Here is a 12,647-nt window from a genome sequence, read left to right as displayed (position 1 = left end):
CCCGTGACACAATATTCCACGAGACACTGAAATATAACTTTATAACTTCTCAGATTTCATAATTATGAACTTGTATTTGTTGAAACCAGATTCTATTTAGGGAAAGACTTTACAGTGTGTATTATTTTTTTCTTTTCAGGTACTTCAGAACTACTACTACTACTATTAAACATTTCTACCTTGAGCATGAGACTGAATATTCCTAGTTTATCCCGGCACCGAGGATAAGATATTATAAATAAATGGAAGGTGGGAATCAGACTAGTGTGACTGAATTCATTCTCCTGGGACTCACTGATGATCCAAACCTACAGATTCTACTCTTTGTACTATTACTATTGGTCTATATTACCACCTTGATTGGCAATATTGGAATCATTGTGCTAACTTGCATGAACTCTCAACTTCAGACTCCCATGTACTTCTTCCTAAGTAATTTGTCTTTCTCTGACTTGTCTTATTCCTCAGTTGTCACTCCCAACATGTTACATACTTTTCTAGTAGAGAGAAAAGTCATCTCCTTTACTGGATGTGCCACACAAATGTATTTCTTTGTGATATTTATCACAGCTGAAAGTTTCCTTCTTGGAGTAATGGCCTATGATCGTTATGTAGCCATATGCAACCCACTGCTTTATCCAGTGATTATGAACAAGAAGGTTTGTATTCAGTTGGCAGCTGGGGCTTATATTGCTGGGTTGATTAATTCATGTGTACAGACAGGATGTACATTCCATTTGTTCTTCTGTAAATCCAATGTGATCAATCATTTCTTCTGTGATATCCCTCCTCTTTTACGCCTCTCATGCACTGATATCAAGATCAATGTAATTGTGATATTTACCTTGGGCGGGCTCTCTGGCCTGAGCTGCTTCATCACTATTATCACCTCATATATTTATATCCTTTCTGCCATCCTGAAGATCCGCTCAGCAGGGGGAAGACACAAAGCTTTAAACACTTGTGCCTCCCATCTTACCTGTGTCACCATATTCTATGGGGCGACCGGTTTCATGTACTTCAGACCAAGTTTTGGCCTGGATCAAGATAGAGTGGCTTCAGTATTTTACAGTGTGGTGATCCCCATGTTAAATCCCCTGATTTACAGCTTTAGGAACAAGGAAGTGATGAAAACACTTTTGAAAGTAATAGGGAAAAAGAAGGTTTGCTAAGACAGGAATGCAGAATCCTGGAGTAAAACTCGACCTTCTGAACAGGCTCCTGACCAGTGAAACCGTGTTATCCTGGTGCTCTCGGAATTTCAATGGTATTTAACTAGAATAGGTCTGCTGAAAATCTGGGGAGATGGTTGTGGCACTATCTAATTACCCATCAGTGCTGTAACGAATTATGTGACAGGGTTGATAAGGTACAGTATATACAGAATTGAAATGATTATCTGTTAGTAAAATGATGATCTTTCATGGCAATCTGGTATAAGATGGACTGTAAAGAGTTTAGGGGGGGGGGGGGTCTTCTAATAAGCCTTGGTAGCATTTTTAGCTTGTGGTAAATGCTGAGACGCCCACAGGAATATAATGGGCATCTCGGTGTTTACTGCAGGCTGATTTCTACCACGAGTTAGAAACGCTACTGCAACTTAGTAAAAGACCTACTTAGACAGTAACTTCAGTGGCTGCATCTTGATGACAGTGCTGGACTGACTTTCATGGTCTATGTCCTGCAAATGACAAGGCAAATAGGTTGGAGTATGCTTCGATGGCAACTCCAGCAGTTGGAACATAGGGGGTCTTTTACTAAAGCATGCTAGCGTTTTTGGTGCATGCTAAAAATAGGTGCATGCTAAACGCTAAAGATGCCAATATATTCCTATGGGCATCTCTAGCATTTAGCATGCGCTTGCTAAAAACGCTAGCGCACCTTAGTAAAAGACCCCCATAAGGACAGGGCCAGGAGGATTGTCTCTGTCCCAGAAATGCGAAAGAAAGACCATAATCAAGTATATGTATTGGTGATTTAATCATGAATTGACAATGAGTGTGACTATCGGGCAGACTGGATGGACCATTTAGGTTTGTTTGTGCAGTCAATTACTATGCTACTATGTTACATTACAGCAATATAAATGTGTATATACTATACTAAGGTAGACATTCTAAAATAATTTCATGTATCTCTTTTAAATAAAATTATAAAGGGTATTTTTATTATGTACAGTTCTGTGGCAGTTTATTTGACAATGTTCACTCATATTAACTATTACAATTATTAATTAATTGTCAACATCCTGATTTGCATGCCCTTTTCTCACCCCAGTATCCTATGCAAAATCTGCATTTTAATTGTCAAATTCCCACACATACCTTCCTCTGTGGCACCTGTAGGCATGAATCTGTGACTCTGCTTTTGTGGTGCTTGAGCTGTTTTTCTGTTCGATATCGTATTTGACTCAAAATTCTGTGTTTAGCCTATAAAGCATATTATCTGGATGTTCCATGAAATCTTTCTACTTTGACAGTCCACTACACTCCTTCTGATTCTCTTATATTACTTGATCACTTGCTCCTGCCATCCCCTAAACAAGTTCACTATGAATTCACCAGAAAATCCAGTGTCTGCATTAGCTGGAAACTTTCCCCCCAACAGCTTTCTTCAAGCCCAATATATGTTTTCTCTGACTGGGGCTCTGGGACTAGAGGCTTTCATGTGTAGCTACCCAGGGATTTTTCCTTCCTTTTAACCCCTCACCTCTCCCTTTCCAGCCCAGTTGTTTGTAGGTTTTATTCTGCTAGCAGATTTTGCTCTGAGGTCAATAGCAGTGATGTTCCAGCATCCTTGCTTTTGTGGTTCAGATTGGGAGGAGTTCTGTTCAAGGTTCTGAGGTAATATATTCCTTATGCAGAGGTGGAGAACCAGGATTGGAGACTGCAGCACATACATAAACTATCAGGGTTTGTTTGTTGTGTTTTGTTTTCTTGCTTTCTTAGAGAACAGTACTTGACGTAAGTGTCAGTGCATGCAACTAACCAATAGTTGATTGAAGAGAAAATTTTTTTCAGTCAATTACTCCTGGGGAATTTTCTTCCAAAAAATGAAGAGTCCAGTCAAAATGCTTTAAATTTTACAAAAAATTGTATTTTATTTGGCAAAATAACACATTGTAATCACATTGTAGTTAATAATTAAAACTGCAAATATGTACCAGCAAAAAAGGAAAAAAGTATATCGTAGTGATAGGGTGGACCGGTCTGGTGGAGGGGTAGCATTGTATATTAACGAGAGCCTTGACTCAGATAGATTACAAATTCAGCAGGCCACAAATCACACCTTTGAATCAACGTGGGTTGAAAATCCATGTATAAAAGGGAAAAGGACGGTGATAGGAGTGTACTACCGTCCGCCTCACCAGGATGAGCAGGTAGACGCAGAAATGGGAGATGTATGATAAAATGAGAAGAATGGTAAAGAAAAAACTTAGGGGGGCAACTGAGATGGGAGTAACTAGCGAGGTAATTAAATTTGCTGATGACACTAAGTTATTCAAAGTCGTTAACTCGCGACAGGATTGTCAAAAATTACAGAAGGACCTTACGAGACTGGGAGACTGGGCGGCTAAATGGCAGATGACGTTTAATGTGAGCAAGTGCAAGGTGATGCATGTGGGAAAAAAGAACCCAAATTATAGCTACGTCATGCAAGGTTCCACGTTAGGAGTTACGGACCAAGAAAGGGATCTGGGTGTCGTCATCGATAATACACTGAAACCTTCTGCTCAGTGTGCTGCTGCGGCTAGGAAAGCGAATAGAATGTTGGATATTATTAGGAAAGGTATGGAAAACAGGTGTGAGGATGTTATAATGCCATTGTATTACTTCATGGTGCGACCGCACCTTGAGTATTGTGTTTAATTCTGATCACCGCATCTCAAGAAAGATATAGTAGAATTGGAAAAGGTGCAGCGAAGGGCGACTAAAATGATAGCGGGGATGGGACGACTTCCCTATGAAGAAAGACTAAGGAGGCTAGGGCTTTTCAGTTTGGAGAAGAGACGGCTGAGGGGAGGCATGATAGAGGTATATAAAATAATGAGTGGAGTGGAACAGGTGGATGTGAGGCGTCTGCTCACGCTTTCCAAAAATACTAGGACTAGGGGCATGCGATAAAACTACAGTGTAGTAAATTTAAAACAAACCGGAGAAAATATTTCTTCACCCAATGCATAATAAAACTGTGGAATTTGTTGCCGGAGAACGTGGTGAAGGCGGCTAGCTTGGCAGAGTTTAAAAAGGGGTTAGACGGTTTCCTAAAGGACAAGTCCATAAACCACTACTAAATGGACTTGGGAAAAATCCACAATTCCAGGAATAACATGTATAGAATGTTTGTACGTTTGGGAAGCTTGCCAGGTGCCCTTGGCCCGGATTGGCCGCTGTCGTGGACAGGATGCTGGGCTCGATTGACCCTTGGACTTCTCCCAATGTGGCATTACTTATGTACTTATGATTTTTTTTTGCTTTTAGATTTTTAGGAATTTATCCTGAATGTAGGGCATCTTTTTAACATGCATTAGAACAGATGCAAATTGATTAAACCAAGAACCCAACCCATTCACTCCCATCCCCCTAACCAAGCAAAACACCTCCTCCCTGTCCCACCCCTCTTTAGTAGTATCATGATGCTGCTAGTGCTACGAGAAACAGCAGCAATCACTCGCACTGGAAAACCAAACAAGTCCACAGGGAAACAACGCAAGAAAAGTACATGAGTGGGAATGACCAGTGCAATGATCCAAGCAATGTAGCAATAGCTTTTTATTATTATATATATATATATATATATATATCAACAGTTTTTTTTGTTTTATTTATTTATTTATTTATTTGCATTTGTATCCCACATTTTTCCCACCTATTTGCGGGCTCAGTGTGGCTTACTATACATTGTAAATAATGGAAGTACAATCGGTTGCAGTGCAATAATGGGTTACAATGTGAAGAGTTATATAAGACAGAGTAAATGCAGGATATTATTAGGGGATGGAACAGTGGAATATAACAGTGGTGAGTTGAGAGGGGGACAGAGCAGTATCGAGGGAACAGGGAGGTCTGACAATGTTATCTGTGGGTAGGGTTTAGGAGTGGTGAGAGTGCGGGAGAAGAGATTTCAGAGAGTGTATTGGCGCGTGTCTATGAGATTGTATGGGCTTCATGTGTTTTGATCCTTGCCGTAGATTTTCTTGAAGAGATAAGTCTTTAGTAGTTTGCGGAAGTCGGTCAGTTCGTAGGTCGTTTTCAGGCTGCGTGGTAGTGTATTCCAGAATTATGTGCTCATGTATGTGAAAGTCGATCCGTGCAGTACTTTGTATTTTATGCCTTTGCACTTAGGGAAATGGAGATTGAGGAAGGTTCGAGACGATCTTTTAGCGTTTCTGGGTGTCAGGTCAGTTAGGTCAGACATGTATGCAGGGGCTTCACCGTGAATGATTTTGTGGACTAAGGTGCATACTTTGAAAGTGATGCGTTCCTTGAGTGGTAGCCAGTGTAGTTTCTCCCGTAAGGGTTTAGCACTTTCGTATTTTGGTTTTCCGAAGATGAGTCTGGCTGCTGTATTCTGGGCTGTTTGAAGTTTCTTCAGTATGTGTTCCTTGCATCCTGCGTATAATGAATTGCAATAGTCCAGGTGGCTGAGTACGAGTGATTGCACTAGACTGCGGAAGACAGATCTTGGAAAGAATGGTCTAATTCTTTTCAGTTTCCACATGGAGTAGAACATTTTTTTGTTGTGTTGTTCGCATGAGTCTCGAGAGTTAGGTGGCGGTCGATGGTGACTCCAAGGATTTTTAAAGTTTCTGAGATTGGCAGATTTAGTTTAGGTGTGTTGATGGCGGTAAATTTATTTAAGACAGCACATCAAAAGAGAACAACTTGCTTCATTGGAGCATGGACTCAATATGTCCGAACATGGCTCAATGTGGCCCAACATAGACTCAACAGGAATCTAAATCTAGAGCTAATAGAGTGTTGATGTCAGCAAGCAAATGCACAAAAGCCAGTGTGATACAGCATGTGCTGTACTGAAGTACCGTGGCAGAAGTAAATGAAATAAGTGTAAACCCCAAAAGACAATCTTTTGGCTCTAGTTTTGGACTCCTGATGAAGGCTTAGGCTCAAACAGGGGCCGTGTTGAGTCCATGCTCCAGTGGAGCAAGTTGTTCTCTTTTGATGTGCTGTCTTCAAGCAAAAAATTGTTGCTATATATAATAATAAAGACCTATTGTTACTTAACTTGGCTTATTGCACTGGTCATTCCCACTTCTGTACTTTTCTTGTATTTTATCACTCACACTGGACCATCAGGAATGAAAATAGGCCCAAGGGGCCTATCCTGCACAGAATAGGGGTGAGACATGGATGGGGGGCTTTGTATCACCAGAAATGGGGCAGGGGGGATCAGGACCTGAGTGAAGGGGGTGGGATTGGTGGTGGCTCTGCACTGTTTTCTGTTTATGTGGGTCCTAGCTGATATCCCAAGTCTGCCCATACCCAAGAATGCATGGATCTTCTTTATCTATGTGACCTCACCATACCTCCGCCCAGTGCTTTTTTTGTGCCGGTACGCAACGGTACGGCGTACCGGCACCTTTTAAAACTTGTCACGTGACGTGACAGCACTCTCTCGGGACGGGGCGGCTGAACTGGCCCAGCAACAGCACGCACCCGATAGAAAGAAAGACGTCACCTGATCGATGGCACGTGGTCCCGATCTTGCCTGCCTCAGGGATCACTTTCTCAACGTCGGAGTCTTGCTGCGCGGCTCCGCTGGGGCGGCTGAAATGGCCCAGCAACAGCACGCACCCGATAGAAAGAAAGAGACGTCACCATGATGGCGCATGCGTGTTGTCAAGCAGGTCCCGCTCTTGCCTGCCTCGTGCACTCACTGCTGTCTGTTGGATCGCGCGGGAGAGAAGCGAACTAGCGAAGTAGTAGTGAAACAACTTCAAGTGCATACCAGCTCCCTCCGAGTCGGTTCCGAAATTGTAAAAAAGGCAAGGTTCAGCCTGCACCTAAGGCTGTTTGTGCTGCCTGCCTCGTCCCTGCCCCCCCCCCCCCCGCGACACATCAGAAAGGCTGGTTCAGCTGCGCCCCCCCCTCCCCCAGGCTCCTTGAGAGGAAGGACAACTGGACAAGTGTCTGCTCTGCTGTGGACACGGACCCCCCCCCTCTAGGCTCTGGAAGCAAGGTAAGAAAAATGGGCCTGAAAAAAACTGAAGGAATGGGAATTGTTGAGGGGCTGAATGGGGGGTGGGGGAAGGGGACAAAGTTGGAATTATGTTGGATGTGTAGACAGGGGGATCAGTGTAGGGGGGGGGGATGCAGATGCCACACTATGGAGCATGGATAGGGCTTGGAGGTAGGGTAGAGCTGGTCTGGGCTACAGGGAGGAGTGGGGGCAGGGCTGATGCTGGGCTACAGAGATGGATGGGGGACTTGGAAGGTTAGGGTTGGTTGATTCTGGACTATAGAGATAGGTGATGTTGTATTTTGTGTTATTGCTGCTGCCTGCTGCTGCCATTCGAATTTCATAGACTTCCTACAATATTGTAGGAAGTCTATGAAATTCGAATGGTTTTTTTTTCAGCCACCTGCTCAGGTACATGCTCAGAATTTTGGCAGGGGTAAAAATCTGAGCATGTACCTGAGCAGGTGGCTGAAAAAAAATATGGATGGCATGTGGAAGGAAGAAAGGGCTGGAACAGACCAGGGCTGAGGATCCTGTGTTTTCTTAGATTCAGTCCTTTCTCAGTCACCCAGTCTGCTCATCCAAGCCATCTACTCTCCCCTTCCATCCCTTATAGATCCTGTGTACTTGTTCCAAGCTTTCCGGAATTCAGATAGAGTTTTAATCTCCACTACCTCCACCGGGAGAGGCACTTCCACAAATTTACTACCCTTTCCATAATGAAGTAATTCCACAGGCAGTGGTGTGCTGGTAAATTTTTAACTACAGGCTCTCTCCCTGGGTATAGCCAGCCCTGCAATTTGTGTGTGTGTGTGTGGGGGGGGGGGGGGGGGGGCGCAGAGGTGGACTGGCCAAAGTCCATCTCTGTGCCCCCCCAAATTGCAAGGCTGGCTATACCTGGGGGGGGGGGGGGCAATGCATTACTCTCTCCAGGAAAAAAAATTAAAATCTCCTAGGTTCCAATCTAATTCATGTTTAATGTGGGATAAGAATCATAAGATAGAAACTCTGAATGTTGAGCACCTCATTATTATAACATGATGACTGTTTTAGTGGCTCTTTACCAGGAGAAAAAAAAATCTCTGCACAAATATAACACGTGCTAGGGTGTCCCTATAAACAAGCCCTTCCAAATGACACACCTATTACGATGTATAACAAATTACTACTCTATTTATGAAAAGTTATTCTGTTATTATTATACTTCCTCTGTGTACATCCGTATGCACAAGCCGGCATGTTTGAAAATGTAAATGAACTGAGATAAAATAAAAATGCACACTTTTTAAATTGTATTCTCACCCCACCTACCTAACTATTCCAGACCTCCTCCCTGCTCCCCCAGTCCTGAGCCTCAGGGTCCTGACACATACCTGAATTGAAGCTACCCTGCCGGTCTAGTGGATTCTTCTGGGCAGGAAAGATCCCCAGTCTTTCCTGCCCACTGCCGGCGCTGACCCTCCTTCAGCTGCATCTTCTTTAAAATGGCTGTCTAGACTTACAACGGTGGCCTCGCTATGTGGCTGCAGGAGGGTCAGCGCTGGCAGCGAGCAGGAAAAACTGGGGATCTGTCCTGCCCAGAAGAATCCACTAGACCAACAGGGTGGCTGCCTTCAGGTATGTGCAGGGATCCTGTGGTTCGGGGGAGGGAGAGCTTAACAGGGAGTGGGAGCAAGAGTGAGCAGCTCGCTCTGCCTGAACAACCAGCTCACAAAATGTTCAAAAGTTTAACAGCTGACTCTTGTGAGCCAGTGCGAGCCGGCTCCAGCACACCACTGTCCAAAGGTTACTTCTTCTGAGTCTATCCTCTTTCATCTTTGTCCTATGCCCCCTTTTTCCAGAGCTTCTTTTCAATTAAAAGAGACTTGCCTCCTGAACATGTAAGTATTTAAACGTCTCTATCATCATATCTCCCCTCTCCTGCCTTTCATCCAAAGTATACATATTAGATCTTTCTCTGTCCCCATACACTTTGGGGGTCTTTTACTAAAGCTTAGGTCAAGTTATCTGCAGCAGAACCCATAAGAATAAAATGAGCCCTGATGCAGATAATTCAAGTTAAGCTTTAGTAAAGACCCCCTTTATGACGAAGAGCACTGACCATTTTAGTAGCTGCCCTTTGGTCCGACTCAATCCTGTTTCCTGTTTATATTTTTTTGAAGGGAAGGGTTGATGCTGACATATGGGAATGGTTGTAGGGAGTATATTGTTAAGTAGTGGAAATTAGTGTCTTTATGGACTGTCCAACAAAAATAGAACCTTTTGTCCAGAATCAGAGTTTAGTGCCTTTATGATGTGAGGTTTGTTAGGTTCTGAGATTTTGATTACATATGTGTTTCAGATTTGACAGGACAGTTCTGCTATTTCCTGGTCTGAGTTCTAGTCTGGTTTGTGTCAGTTGGGTGTACTGGAGCTGTAACAGCTTACAGAATTGTTTATAATGAAAAAAATCACAAGTTACTTTTCGTCTCCTATACCTACTAAAAGGAAATTAGTCTATAATGAAGACAAAATCAGTGAGCCTGACGTACTTGCTTCATCATCGTCTTGTATTGAACAACAAAATAATGACAATCATTGGCCTACTTGTTGGACTTTAGAACAAAAGAATGAATTTTGCCAAAAATATGATTGGCTCTCTATACAAAATAAAAAACTTGGTTGTAAGCAATGTCAAAAAGTTGGAATTCTTGGTGTTGAGAAAAAGATAGGAATGAAAATATCAAAAGAGTGGGCCAATAATGAAATCACTTATTTTGGTGAAACACGACAGCAGCAGCTAACATCCCTACGTAAGAAATTATTTGACCACAAGGAAAGTTCATCTCATAAAGCTGCTTTGAAATTGGTGGCAGAAGCCAACAAAGAGGTGTTAGAGAATGTATGTATAAAATCTATTGGTCGTGAGAAAGAGATAACTGCCAAAATCTTTCGCACAGCTTACAAAGTGGTAAAGAAGAACCAGTGCTTTAATAATTTTGAAGCTGAAATAGATGTACAGGAACTTAATGGTCTTGACATGGGCCACATACTTCACTCCACAAATGCTTGCATCAACATTGTTCATCATATTAGTAGTGGAATGAGAAAAAACTTGTTTCAAAAAATTGTAAATTCTAAATGTAAAATATCATTAATAATTGATGAAGGAACAACCCTCAGTCAAAAATCCACATTGATTGTATACGTCCGGGTATTTATCACAGATTGTGGAATGCCTGAACCAGTAAATTTATTTCTTGATTTGATTGAATTACCAGATGTAACAGCGAAAGGAATTTTCAGCTCTTTGCTTCATAATCTCAATTCTATTGGTATGACAGAGGAATACCTGCAGGATTATTTGGTTTCTGTTGCTTGTGATGGAGCAAATGTAATGTTGGGGGCTCGTGGTGGAGTTAAGAAATTGCTAAAAGACAAATTTCCTTCAGTTCTTGTATGGCATTGTGCTAATCACAGATTAGAATTGTCAGTCCATGATGCTGTAAAAGCTGTTTCAGGAATAAATAGATTCAAATCATTCATTGATAAGCTATATGTGCTGTACCATGCTTCGCCAAAAAATGGTAGAGAATTACAATTGTGTGCAAATACACTAGATATTCAGCTTTTGAAAATTGGTCGGATTTTAAGCACTCGCTGGGTAGCGTCTAGTTTTCGATCTGTTTCTGCAGTATGGCAGGACTATGAAGCATTGGTACTTCATTTTGAAGAAGCTAAGAAGGATTGTACCAGAGACAGTAAAGACAGAAGCATGTATGATGGTCTACAAAGGAAAATTACGTCTGTAGAATTTGTGTTAGATTTAGGATTAATGTGTGATGCACTTCAAGAACTATCTGAACTAAGCCTAGATCTACAAGAACGTAATATGGATCTGTACAGAGCAAACAACAAAATTAAAAGTCTCATTCAAATTTTTGAAGAGAGAAAACAAAATCCTGGACCTTACTACAAAACATCAATTACTGCTGCCAGTAGACTCATATTCAAAGGAACTGCCCTCCACCGAAAAGATAGGAAAGATGACCCTCCAATCTGTCCAGATGCATTTTATGAAAACCTGAAAATCTTTATAGCAAAGAGACTGCTTGATGATGAAGAAGCCGATCTACCTAAATGGGCCAAAGTGCTTGATCCCAAACAGTGGCCAGAGGACATCCAGAAGCATTTAACATTTGGTGAAACAGAAATAAGAAATTTATCCAAAAGATTCCATCTGAATGAAAGGGCGATGATTCATGGATTCCGAGAATATCTGAGTGAAAAAACAATTCCAGACAAATTATTGCCTTTAAAGCTTACTCTTGACACCATTCCAATTTCCTCAAGTGAGTGTGAGCGAGGTTTTTCACAGATGAACCTTATTGTGACTCCATCAAGATCTTCTTTGTTGGTAACAACAATATCAGCACTGATGTTCATCAAAATAGTTGGGCCTCCTCTAACTCAGTTTGATCCAACAAAATACGTTCAGTCTTGGATGCTTCGTGGACATCGTTCTGCAATAGACACGCGAAGCAAGCAACGAAATCGAGACACTGAACCTATTCCTGGTATGACGCAGATTTGGAGCTGCATGTGAAAAAGCAATTATTAATATTTTAGTTTTAGAATTTACAATTTTAAAAATACATGGTTGACATATTCAATAATATGAGTAGTAGACAAACTGACACACTCTCTAACTCCACTTTTTTATACAAGAAGAATTTCTCACAACCTCAAGAGAGTATCAGAACGCCAACATGGACTTTAAACAAGTTAGGCACGATTTATACCCTAGATTTGGATTTACGTCTGACATCATATTCAAGGCATCTAAAAATGGCTATATAAAAGAGGCTGCTTGTTGATTAAAAAAAGGAAAAAAAAGATCTGTCATCTACCTAAATGGACCCTGGTGGTAGATGCACAGATGAACTTTATTGTGATTCTAAGACCCCTAGCCTTTGCTATTAAACACATGTGTATAAGATAACTGGATGCTTCTTAAGTTGAAGACATGAACCTCAAGTAGCAACTTATCGTGAAGGATTATGCCTATCTGTGGCTAGACATGCAAAACCTGGTCACCTGCAGTAATGATGTTCATCGAAAAATCTTTGGGCGAGTTTGCAGTAGACACCAAAAGCCAACAAGCTGCAGTAGACACACTATGACACAAACCAGACTAGCAAAATTCAGACATTGAACCACCTGAATCAACTCATGGTGTTGCTCAGATTTAGAGCTTCTTGTGAAACATGACCAAAGGTATGTGCATTCAAAATTACTCTGGATTTATATGTAGTCATTTCAGTTCCATGTTTCCCCTTTTATGCCTGCCCTATATGATGGGATGTATTGACCTATGTATCCATAATGATAACAGCAGCATAAAATAATTTGTGGTCACTAATCCGTGTTCTGTGTATATATGTACAGTGTTCTTCTGATATATAGTT

At 41.6% G+C, this 12,647-nt stretch overlaps 2 protein-coding genes across 2 annotated transcripts; both read left to right on the top strand.

Annotated features, from left to right (window-relative positions):
* The first annotated feature begins 242 nt into the window (after positions 1 to 242).
* Positions 243 to 3,147, top strand: LOC115460853 (olfactory receptor 1019-like). Its single transcript, XM_030190510.1, has 2 exons — positions 243 to 1,145; positions 2,995 to 3,147. The coding sequence occupies exons 1-2, from the start codon at positions 243 to 245 to the stop codon at positions 3,145 to 3,147; spliced, it is 1,056 nt and encodes a 351-aa protein (XP_030046370.1).
* A 6,766-nt stretch (positions 3,148 to 9,913) lies between these two features.
* LOC115460837 (E3 SUMO-protein ligase KIAA1586-like) lies at positions 9,914 to 11,785 on the top strand. The gene has a single exon (XM_030190509.1). The coding sequence runs from the start codon at positions 9,914 to 9,916 to the stop codon at positions 11,783 to 11,785; it is 1,872 nt and encodes a 623-aa protein (XP_030046369.1).
* The last annotated feature ends 862 nt before the right edge of the window (positions 11,786 to 12,647 follow it).

The sequence above is a fragment of the Microcaecilia unicolor genome, chromosome 1, assembly GCF_901765095.1.
Source record: "Microcaecilia unicolor chromosome 1, aMicUni1.1, whole genome shotgun sequence".
Taxonomy (NCBI): domain Eukaryota; kingdom Metazoa; phylum Chordata; class Amphibia; order Gymnophiona; family Siphonopidae; genus Microcaecilia; species Microcaecilia unicolor.
The sequence above is the reverse complement of the archived record's forward strand: the minus strand, read 5'-3'. Positions and strand labels throughout refer to the sequence as shown.